The sequence below is a fragment of the Acipenser ruthenus genome, chromosome 34 (assembly GCF_902713425.1).
Source record: "Acipenser ruthenus chromosome 34, fAciRut3.2 maternal haplotype, whole genome shotgun sequence".
Taxonomy (NCBI): Eukaryota; Metazoa; Chordata; class Actinopteri; order Acipenseriformes; family Acipenseridae; genus Acipenser; species Acipenser ruthenus.
The window spans coordinates 1022501-1034380 of record NC_081222.1 but is presented as its reverse complement, the minus strand read 5'-3'; the positions used below and the strand labels follow the sequence as shown (position 1 = coordinate 1034380).

Here is an 11880-nt window from a genome sequence, read left to right as displayed (position 1 = left end):
GGGGGGGGGGCTCGTCACGTGATTGGGGACCAAACGCTTGAATAATAATAATCATAATCATAATAATAATCATGTGGGGTTAAGATATTAATTAAGTCCCTGGTTATTGTAAGTAACCATTTCTGTCTATTTTCAATAGTTTTATTTTGAATATATATCTTTGAATTACAGATAACACAGCCAGTCATGCATTGCCATACATTTGAGTGACGGCGAGGGCGAATGTTTATTCATGCGTGGTTAGTTTAGCAACCTTAAAATATTTATTTATTTATTTATTCATTTAAATCATTAACATGATCAAAACAGGCGACAGCTTCCACGTTCTTTAAAAATTAAAATAGCGGTGAACAATTTTTTCTTAGTGGGGCTGGTTTTAAAAAACTACAACTCCCACAATGCACCGGGAGGCACTTCCCGTCCAGCGGTTTGTAAACAAAGTAAGGAGATGGAGGCCGGGAGGAGATCTCGCACAGCAACAACAACAACACCGTAACATGGCAGCTGTTTTAAAAGCTCCTTTACTTTTCCGAGTAGAGGGGAGGAGCGCTGAAGTAGTTTGCCGTTCCAGCATGATTTAAAATATATATTTGTGTCCTTCTTTTTCGTTTTAACAACAACACGAGGTTCTGTCACACTGTCTGTGTGGCGTGTCGGTTTGTCTTCGTCCCCTCTGAACAGACACCTCGACTCCTTCATCCCCGCCGCTGTGGTTCTTGTAATTTAATGGGGAACTGCCTGACATCTCAAGCCGCGGATGACCTCTCGTTGCTGAACGAGTCTGACGGGGCGAGCCTGCCCGGGGAACCGCCGCCTCCGCCTCCGCCTTACCAGGTGAAGCACCGCAACGAAGGGGACAGGCGTCAAAATACAGACCGGGGATTTAGCGTCTGAGCGGAGGGAGGGGACGGAAGGCATGGCTTTATTAATAATAATAATAATAATAATAGTAATAATAATATGTGATGAATTAAAATATACTGTCATTAGCTCCTGTGCTGGGGTGATCTGTCACACTTAAAAACGGTATCGGTGATTGAACTACAGTAAAATAAGTGCTGTCCCGTTTAACTTGTATAGCCCGGGACATTTATTCACGCAGCTTGGGCGGCGTTTGCAGTATTGCCCGTGTGATTCAAACCCCTGCATGGTGTGGCACAGAAACGAAAGACTGCACCCGGTCCAACTAGGGAAACGAATCGTGGAGGTGTCGTGCAAATGAAACGCGGTGACGGGGCGTCTGTCCTGCCTGCGTTTGAAGGTGTATTTTATTTAAGATCGAAATGTGCTTTCTCGTTTCTTACTCGGACACCGTGTCACTGTGTGAGTCGTTCTTGGTTGCAGGACAAGCCTGGACTGAGTTCAAACATTTGGGAGATCGATATAAAAGGGATGTTCTGATCAATTAATGATTAACGCTTTGGAATTCAATCGATAGTATGATGTCCTATTCTCGTATTAAAAAAAAAAAAACGATTTTATTTGATCTGTTTATTTAATAAAGTAACAGAAACAATCTTACCCAGAGATGAAGAATTCAATACTTTAACACAAACCAGACATCACAGGGGGCTGTGTTGGGCACTGAGAAAGTAACTTTAGTGCAGTTGAATGGGGTCAGGGGTCAGTTCCTGGTTTTTCAATTCCTCAGCGGAAGTGATTGGCTGTGGCCGCTGTCTGTGAGAAGCTCATTGTAACAGAATGCTGCAGGGCTGCGATTTCGATCAATGACGCGCTGGGATTGATTTTATAATGGAATTGGAATTGAAAACAAACTGACCCTCAACCCTGGTCACCGCTGCCTCTCCACAGCCTCCGCTGGTGTTCTATATTGACCAATAGGAAGTCCTCGCTGTGTTGTATATTGACCAATAGGAAGGCCTTGCTGTGTTTGTCCCGCAGGAGCATGTCCCGGTCCTCGTGTATCACCCGACCCCCAGCCAGACCCGGCTGGCCACGCAGCTGACCGAGGAGGAGCAGGTCCGCATCGCCCAGCGCATCGGCCTCATCCAGCACCTGCCCAGAGGAATCTTCAACCCCGGCTCCGAGCCCGCCGACAAGAAAGTGAAGGAGTGAGTACCACCCCCGAACCCAACCCCAACCCCGAGCCCAACTCCAACTCCAACCCTCAACCCCAACCCCAACCCCGGCTCCGAGCCCCACGACAAGAAAGTGAAGGAGTGAGTACCGACCCCCAAACCCAACCCCGAGCCCAACTCCAACTCCAACCCCAACCCCAACTCCAACCCTCAACCCCAACCCCGGCTCCGAGCCCCACGACAAGAAAGTGAAGGAGTGAGTACCACCCCCGAACCCAACCCCAACCCCGAGCCCAACTCCAACCCTCAACCCCAACTCCAACCCTCAACCCCAACCCCAACCCCGGCTCCAAGCCCCCCCGACAAGAAAGTGAAGGAGTGAGTACCGACCCCCGAACCCAACTCCAACCCCCACCCCAACTCCAACCCTCAACCCCAACCCCAACCCCGGCTCCAAGCCCCCCGACAAGAAAGTGAAGGAGTGAGTACCGACCCCCGAACCCAACTCCAACCCCCACCCCAACTCCAACCCTCAACCCCAACCCCAACCCCGGCTCCAAGCCCCCCGACAAGAAAGTGAAGGAGTGAGTACCGACCCCCGAACCCAACTCCAACCCCCACCCCAACTCCAACCCTCAACCCCAACCCCAACCCCGGCTCCAAGCCCCCCGACAAGAAAGTGAAGGAGTGAGTACCACCCCCGACCCCAACCCACACCCCAGCTCCAACCCCCAACTCCCACCCCCAATCCAACTCCGAGCCCTCCGACAAGAAAGTGAAGGAGTACCCAACCCAACCCCCACCCCAACCCCCACCTCAACTCCAACCCCCCAAAAAAACCAACATCGCTCTATCTAAGCAAAGAAAAACAGTGCAGTTCCGTGCTGCAGTGAAAGTGAAAGCCCCGCGGTGTCTCCTCTCTGTGCAGGTGTGTGATCTGCATGCTGGACTTCGAGTTCGGAGACCCCGTGCGGTTCCTGCCCTGTCTGCACATCTACCACCTGGACTGCATCGATGACTGGCTCATGAGGTCCTTCACCTGCCCCTCCTGCATGGAGCCCGTGGACGCAGCCCTGCTGTCCTCCTACGAGACTAACTGAGGGGGGAGGCAGGGGGCTTCCCCTCCTCTTTCCTCCCCCGCTCCCTCCCTCCACCGTGATGCACTTTCTCAATGCTGCTTCGGAATCTGTGACAGAAGAGTCCTGCTTCTTTCACTGCACCACTAAACCAACCCTACTATAATTATTATTATTATGATGATGATGGAGGGTGGTTGTCGTTGGATATTTTCTCAATGCTGCTTTGACTTTCACCAACGGCCTGAAATAATTTAGATTCTGATCTATTTATGTTGATTTCTTGTTTTGTTTTGTTTTAATGGGTTGCACTACTTATGAAAATCGTTTTTTTTTTTTTGTTTTTTTCTAGTCTGAGCGTGAAACTCAGACTGGCCCTGTAACCCAGTCCTAGGGTTCAGAACTTCAGCTCATTATTTGAATGCTCAGGAGCCAGAAGTTTGATATTCAATGTTTTCTGCCTTACAGCTGCATGAGCAACTCCTAATAAACAACCTACAGACGCAGGTGAGGCTTATTCACGCTGTGCTGAGAAGTTCTGTCAGTTCAGATTGACCAGGAGCCCATTTGTAACTCCTGGTCATTTCAACAAGGAGAGCTCTGAACCCCAGGACTGGGTGCAGCAGCAGCAGCAGCAGCAGGGCTAGTGTGAGTTTGTAACCCTGCTCAAACTCCTGACTCCTGATCATCTCAATATTAATAATAATAGTAGACTTCAGTGAGGGGAGCTCTGAACCCCAGGGCTGGGTGCAGCAGCAGCAGGGCTAGTGTGAGTTTGTAACCCTGTTCAAACTCCTGGCTCCAGATCATTTCAATATTAATAATAATACTAGACTTCATTGAGGGGAGCTCTGAACCCCAGGACTGGGTGCAGCAGCAGCAGCAGCAGGGCTAGTGTGAGTTTGTAACCCTGCTCAAACTCCTGGCTCCTGATCATTTCAGTATTAATAATAATAGGCCTCGAATGAATGGCTAATTCTTTGTGTTTGATGACGCATCTTGGTAATTTGCAGCAGTGCAAACGTATTTTGATGTGTAACAGGTTATGAAGATACCTGTTCAATGCTTCACAAACGAGACCGATTTCAAAACACGGCTGTGAGATCCTCGTTGATTTACCCGTTCCTCAAAACGAGATTTACAACGGGGAATCCCGTTCCTGCACTCGCAGACGAAAAAAATAAAAACAACATAATGCTTTATTTATTTATGGTGTATTATTAAAATCATTTTCACGTGGGTAAGGAAACAACTTTTTAAACACCTTTTAATTTAAAAGGAAAAAAAGAAAGTTGCTGTGCTGCAGGCATGGAATGAACGATGTGTTTGGATCACCAGTGTATATAACGAGACGCACACGCAGACGTACACACACACACACAAACACACGTACAGAGACACGCAGAGACAGACAGACACACACATACAGAGACACACAGAGACAGACACACACACGTACAGACAGACAGACACGCACACACATATTCGTGGGTACTGACTGCGTAGAAGAATGCTCTGAACAGACAGTCTTCTCCACTCAGTATAAAGGTAGATTTTAATTAGAAACATGTAGACGTGTTTCATGCCGCTCGTTTCTATCTAGTCCAGGGCCGGCCCTCCCCGTTCCTGCAGGTTTCCTGGGTCTCTTTAAATCATCACTAGCTGCTGGTGTCGCCCGCGTAAGAAAACGCCTGGTTGAGTAATTGAGAACCCGGGCGTGGCGCGCGTGCCAGAAGACCCCGCGGCTCTCCAGGGCCTCATCTAACAGCTGAATTTTCGCTTGCTGGTTTATTTATTTTCTTGTTGTTTCCTCAGTCTTGGCTTAATGTGTGTCTGAATAAAACAGAACCGTTTCCTCCCAAGTCCTCCCACCCCGCAGTCCGAATCTGTAAAGCATCAGAGACCCAACGCTGACGAAGAACGAAAAAGACCCAGCCTGTCCTGACCAGACACGAACTCCTGGAGTCAGAACAGCACAGCACTGCAGGGTTTGTCTTCCACCAAGCAGGTTTAAAGAAACACAACAACGGAGCACCTACACAAACTGGACTTCCAACCAGGTCTGCTTGAATGCAGTGCCGGAGAAGGAAAACACGGGGGGCTGCTAAATAATAATAACATGCTGTGTGCTGGCCATGTTCAATTGAATCGGTTTACAGAGAAGGAGAACATGTTTTAATGATACACACGTCTGGCTGCTGCTTCCTGTTTTAATGCATTTTATAAAAAGTCATCACCACTAGCCCTTCACAGCACTGCATTGCCTTCTGAAATTAAAGAGACTGTGGATTTCTGTAGACCGGATCTGTGAAATTGTGAGAAACTGTGTCCCCTCTGTCAAACGCATTTCAGCATGGGAACACACGCTTTATAACTACAGAAATAAAACCAGTCACAATGAGAGCTGTTTGTCCTGTTGTGAAAAAAATATTTTTGAAAACACCCCCCCCCCCCCCACACACACGCACACTCCCTCCCACACGCTCCCCTCCCCTCCCCTCCCCACCCCCGCACACACCTACAGCCCCCCCACACACACCCACGCACATCCCCCCCGCCACACGCACGCACGCACACACACACCCACGCACATCCTCTCCGCCACACACGCACGCACGCACACACATGCACGCACGCACACACACGCACATCCTCTCCGCCACACACACACGCACATCCTCTCCGCCACACACACACGCACGCACCCACGCACATCCTCCGCCACACACATCCTCTCCGCCACACACACGCACGCACGCACACACACCCACGCACATCCTCTCCGCCACACACACGCACGCACGCACACACACCCACGCACATCCTCTCCGCCACACACACGCACGCACGCACACACACCCACGCACATCCTCTCCGCCACACACACGCACGCACGCACACACACCCACGCACATCCTCTCCGCCACACACACGCACGCACGCACACACACCCACGCACATCCTCTCCGCCACACACACGCACGCACGCACACACACCCACGCACATCCTCTCCGCCACACACACGCACGCACGCACACCCACGCACGCACATCCTCTCCGCCACACACACACGCACGCACCCACCCACGCACGCACATCCTCTCCGCCACACACACACGCACGCACCCACGCACATCCTCCGCCACACACACGCACCCACCCACGCACATCCTCTCCGCCACACACACGCACGCACGCACACACACCCACGCACATCCTCTCCGCCACACACACGCACGCACCCACCCACGCACGCACATCCTCTCCGCCACACACACACGCACGCACCCACGCACATCCTCCGCCACACACACGCACCCACCCACGCACATCCTCTCCGCCACACACACGCACGCACGCACACACACCCACGCACATCCTCTCCGCCACACACACGCACGCACCCACCCACGCACGCACATCCTCTCCGCCACACACACACACACGCACCCACGCACGCACATCCTCTCCGCCACACACACACACACGCACGCACCCACGCACATCCTCCGCCACACACACGCACCCACCCACGCACATCCTCTCCGCCACACACACGCACGCACGCACCCACGCACGCACATCCTCTCCGCCACACACACACACACGCACCCACCCACGCACATCCTCTCCGCCACACACACGCACGCACGCACACACACCCACGCACATCCTCTCCGCCACACACACGCACGCACCCACCCACGCACGCACATCCTCTCCGCCACACACACACACGCACGCACCCACCCACGCACGCACATCCTCTCCGCCACACACACGCACGCACGCACACACACACCCACGCACATCCTCTCCGCCACACACACACACGCACGCACGCACACACACCCACGCACATCCTCTCCGCCACACACACACACGCACGCACACACACCCACGCACATCCTCTCCGCCACACACACGCACGCACGCACACACACCCACGCACATCCTCTCCGCCACACACACGCACGCACCCACCCACGCACGCACATCCTCTCCGCCACACACACACACGCACGCACCCACCCACGCACGCACATCCTCTCCGCCACACACACGCACGCACGCACACACACACCCACGCACATCCTCTCCGCCACACACACACACGCACGCACGCACACACACCCACGCACATCCTCTCCGCCACACACACACACGCACGCACACACACCCACGCACATCCTCTCCGCCACACACACACACGCACGCACGCACACACACCCACGCACATCCTCTCCGCCACACACACACACGCACGCACGCACACACACCCACGCACATCCTCTCCGCCACACACACCCCCACGCACATCCTCTCCGCCACACACACACACACACACACGCACGCACGCACACGCACGCACACACTACGTCATTCACTTGGTGGTTTTCGTAATGTTTTATTTTTTATTTTTTTTAATGGTGCAATTTACAATTTGGTAAATAAATCTGATCCAGTTTCCTAATTTCTGAGAGAATTCACATTGTCAGCTCAGTAATCAGGGATATAGAAACAGCCGCCGCTCCTGTGTGAAAACGTCAGACCGCATTGTGCTTTAATCAGGCATCTTAAACAACTTCTAAGAAGTCTCCTGCGTTTCACCATGTGTGGCTCTGTGTTCCTTTTCTCTCGCTGTTTTAAATGAATTGCACGGGTGGCCTATGAAAATCATCAATTAAATTAGACTAATCACTAATTTGCCTATTCCAAGATTTTCAGTTCCAGCGGTTTGATTTCACACGCACAACAAATCAAAAATGTAGTTTCGAATACATTTTGCACAACTGCTGGCAAAACTTTAAAACATTAAAACATTTGACATTTTGAAAATCTAACTCTGCAATACTACTGTACTGCTATCACGGCTTCCGATAAGACTTTTCAACAAGATCGTTTTGAAAATCTAACTCTGCAATACTACTGTACTGCTATCACGGCTTCCGATAAGACTTTTCAACGAGATCGTTTTGAAAATCTAACTCTGCAATACTACTGTACTGCTATCACGGCTTCCGATAAGACTTTTCAACGAGATCGTTTTGAAAATCTAACTCTGCAATACTACTGTACTGCTATCACGGCTTCCGATAAGACTTTTCAACGAGATCGTTTTGAAAATCTAACTCCGCAATACTACTGTACTGCTATCACGGCTTCCGATAAGACTTTTCAACGAGATCGTTTTGAAAATCTAACTCTGCAATACTACTGTACTGCTATCACGGCTTCCGATAAGACTTTTCAACGAGATCGTTTTGGTAGTTTCTTTTGAATACACGGTGTTAAACAACAGATCTAAATGACGTAATAGTTTGTTTTAAATGATGTCACAATCCTAAAATCCTCGGTGAAATCTTTTAGCCACAGCTGCGTACATTCCTTGGCTCGGCACAAACACCTGAGTCCTGAAAGGGCTCCCCCCCCCCCAGTGCACTGTCCCTGAATGCAGGCGTTTATGAAGACAGAGAACACATTAAAAGACAAATCTGGTTCCGACACACCTGAACAAACCAACAGCATTTGTTTATTCTGCTCAGACCGGTCCCAGGAGATCAAGGAGCGACACGTGCCCAAGATCAGACATTTCAACACACTGTTGAATCCACTTTGAAACAGAAACCGTTAATAAAAAATAAAACGATTAAGCAACTTACAGTACGTGAAACTGAAACTATATACAGACTAGGGGGGTGAACTCTGCATCATCATCATCATCACCACCACCTGCTGCTGCTGCTGCTGCAGAGTCGCTTCCAATAGGAGCTCGTTTGTTTCATGTTTCGCTGGAGCTGTGAAGCAGCGACTCTGCTACATATAAAAAACGGGGGAAACCCTCAAAAGACATTTTAACGCAGTACATGTATCGAGGCGATCCCACTCTGAAAACCAGCAGAGGCGTGTCCCGGAACAGCTTATGGATTTCTAACACGTGATACGCGAGTGTGTAAAGACTGCATTTCTCTTCTGCGAGCCTCAGTAAGGAAGCTTTTGGCACAATTACAATTAAGGAATAAAAGAAAAAAGGAACTATAAACTTAACCATGCAGGGGGAATCTTAATAGGGGCGGACCAACATGGAAAAAAAACTGAACTAAAAACAGCTGCAAATTAAAGGAAAGACGATACTAAAAACTGATTTTGAAACCTTCGAGACAAAGCAAGCAGGCGTTTCTGCGCTACACCAAAAAAAAACACTGTAATTTTTCGAAATCCGAAAAACAGTCTGCATGAACTCTCCGTGGAGTTCCAGAGGCTGTCCCTGCCATGACAGCACAGCTGTGGATTGTAAACGTTTACACAGACAGGAGAGAACGAGGGCCGATTGTCCACACAGCGACTGACGGAGTTACCGTGCAGTACACACGCTGTGAAGTGATTGCTGTCGCCTCCACCGCCTGGAGAGGTCTCACCCGAGGCTGGATGATTCCACCAGTGAAGTTCACGCAGCTATAGAAGGGAGGAACACATTATTGAAAACAGGGATCTGATTGCACAAGCGCCTGGCTCAGGATCGCGTCCCTAGTATACTCAATAGAGGGGCGCTCTGAACCCCAGGACTGGGTGCAGCAGCAGCAGGGCTAGTGTGAGTTTGTAACCCTGCTCAAACTCCTGGCTCTTGATCATTTCAATATTAATAATAATACTAGACTTCATTGAGGGGAGCTCTGAACCCCAGGACTGGGTGCAGCAGCAGCAGCAGGGCTAGTGTGAGTTTGTAACCCTGCTCAAACTCCTGGCTCCTGATCATTTCAATATTAATGGGTGCAGCAGCAGCAGCAGCAGGGCTAGTGTGAGTTTCTAACTACATGCACACTTAACCATATTTACTTCACAGCTACGAAACAGTATGCTTGTCAGTTAGACCTTTTTCTTTTAAGATTAGGAAGCAAATGTGTTCAATTTTCCAAATCCTTTTTTTTTTAAAGCAGTTGGGAGATTTGTTAAGAAATAATAATAATAATAATTAATTTAAAAAGCAAAAAAAAAAAAAGCATGCCTCTTAAGAAGCTGAGATATTGAAATCCAAACATCCTGGTTCCAAGACTCAAGGCCGTACATCTGAACCCCTCGCGTCTCCAAAAACGAAGTGAGGGGGAGTCGAACATCTCTCCACGCGTCGATGACATCACAACCTGAGAGTTCAACTGCACTCCACAGCACTGCAGACTACAATCATGAGTAACCCCTCCCCAGCACTGAAATAACAGCCCCCGCACTTCCAAAGAGTCCCACGATATGCAGACGATAAAATCCTCAACAAAAACAAAAAAAAACACAGACGCCCCCCCGCCCCCCCCGCCCCCCCCGATCCGGAGCAGGGTTAAAGCATCTTGACAGGTATTATTTTGACAGCAGTTTGGTTTCTGGGGGGGTGGAGAGAAAGAGCGCACAGATGAAGCCGCTCCACAGCCGGTGGGGGGGTGGGTTGTGGTCGAGTCACTGTGATGTGGAAGAGCTGCTCCTGTCTGGCGGGCGGGCGGGCGGGCGTCTCACTTCACTAGCGGCCTGGTCTTGTCGTCGTCGCCACACTGGTGTGCTTTGTACTTTTTAACCTCAGCCATGTACATGTGCCACGCGTCTCCTTTATCTGCATCGACCTGGAAAAAAGAGGAAAAAAAAACAGGGGGCGGGGCGGGGGGGGGGAATATTTAAAAGAAAGAAAAATAGAATTTCTTATTTTTCAATCTTAAACAAATTCTCTTTCTCTGTTGTTTAAATATCAACAATTCGTAGGGCTAGTGTGAGTTTGTAACCCTGCTCAAACTCCTGGCTCCTGATCATTTCAATAATAATAATAATAGACTTCATTGAGGCGAGCTCTGAACCCCAGGACTGGGTGCAGCAGCAGCAGCAGGGCTAGTGTGAGTTTGTAACCCTGCTCAAACTCCTGGCTCCTGATCATTTCAATATTAATAATAATACTAGACTTCATTGAGGGGAGCTCTGAACCCCAGGGCTGGGTGCAGCAGCAGCAGCAGCAGCAGGGCTAGTGTGAGTTTGTAACCCTGCTCAAACTCCTGGCTCCTGATCATTTCAATATTAAAAATAATAGACTTCATTGAGGGGAGCTCTGAACCCCAGGGCTGGGTGCAGCAGCAGGGCTTGTGTGAGTTTGTAACCCTGCTCAAACTCCTGGCTCCTGATCATTTCAATATTAATAATAATAACACTAGACTTCATTGAGGGGAGCTCTGAACCCCAAGAGTATAAAAAAAGGTAACAAAACACCCCAACTGCATTGTGTCCCGACTGTAAAGAGCGAACAGGGAAACGCAGCCTACCTCCGATTCCAGCTTTTTCTTCTTTGCCACCATCCCAGTCTTCAGGGCCAGCTTGGTGCCTCCTCTCCGCTTGCCCACCTGGGTTAAGGACAGAAGACTGCAACCGTTATACGAAGCCTTTCCCTGGCACTGGGAATGCTGGGCACTACACAGCGGGACAGGGAGCCTGAAATTAGACCTCATCGATCGAGCACACCCGCGGGCCCCCCCCCCCCCACCCCACCCCCCCGCAGCACCGGAGACGGAGCGAGGCAGCTCCATTTCACAGGGGGGGGGGATCAGAGATGACAAAAACACACCGGACAACCAGCACAGCCCCTCGTTCAGTCACCGCACAGAGATGACTTCCTGTGTGAAGATTTTCAACTCTCTCTCTCTCGAGCGGAAATGTTATTTCAAAATCGCCCGCGTTGAGATCTTGACCATTTCTGTGCAGGATTCGTGAATCGTTGTCTCTTATCTCTGCTTAGAAA

General features: G+C 50.1%; 2 protein-coding genes across 3 annotated transcripts in view; one reads left to right on the top strand and one right to left on the bottom strand.

Annotated features, from left to right (window-relative positions):
• The first annotated feature begins 217 nt into the window (after positions 1-217).
• On the top strand, positions 218-5518 carry LOC117965652 (RING finger protein 11-like). 2 transcript variants are annotated; one of them, XR_009310117.1, is made up of 4 exons: positions 218-834; positions 1903-2072; positions 2968-4480; positions 4513-5518. XR_009310117.1 is itself a non-coding variant. In XM_034910595.2 (3 exons), exons 1-3 carry the CDS (start codon positions 727-729, stop codon positions 3137-3139), a joined length of 450 nt encoding a protein of 149 aa, XP_034766486.2. In that variant the 5' UTR covers positions 218-726; the 3' UTR covers positions 3140-5518. The 2 variants fall into 2 exon arrangements, 1 of the variants encoding a protein (XP_034766486.2); XM_034910595.2 differs by having other exon boundaries at positions 2968-5518.
• A 3111-nt stretch (positions 5519-8629) lies between these two features.
• Positions 8630-11880, bottom strand: part of LOC131705031 (telomerase RNA component interacting RNase-like) — a 6847-nt gene continuing 3596 nt past the window's right edge. Inside the window, exons 2-3 of the mRNA XM_059007015.1 lie at positions 11408-11485; positions 8630-10723 (exon numbers count right to left, since the gene is read on the bottom strand). Coding sequence (XP_058862998.1) covers positions 10616-10723; positions 11408-11485 — 186 coding nt within the window. The 3' untranslated portion in view covers positions 8630-10615. The remainder of the gene's footprint in view (positions 10724-11407; positions 11486-11880) is intronic.

What these genes read in the sequence shown, in the direction of transcription:
- LOC117965652 (XM_034910595.2), top strand. Translation starts at nt 727, where the DNA reads ATGGGGAACTGCCTGACATCTCAAGCCGCGGATGACCTCTCGTTGCTG. An exon ending in CTCCGCCTCCGCCTTACCAG is followed by an intron (nt 835 to 1,902) that starts GTGAAGCACCGC and finishes TTTGTCCCGCAG; the next exon opens with GAGCATGTCCCGGTCCTCGT. An exon ending in GCCGACAAGAAAGTGAAGGA is followed by an intron (nt 2,073 to 2,967) that starts GTGAGTACCACC and finishes CTCTCTGTGCAG; the next exon opens with GTGTGTGATCTGCATGCTGG.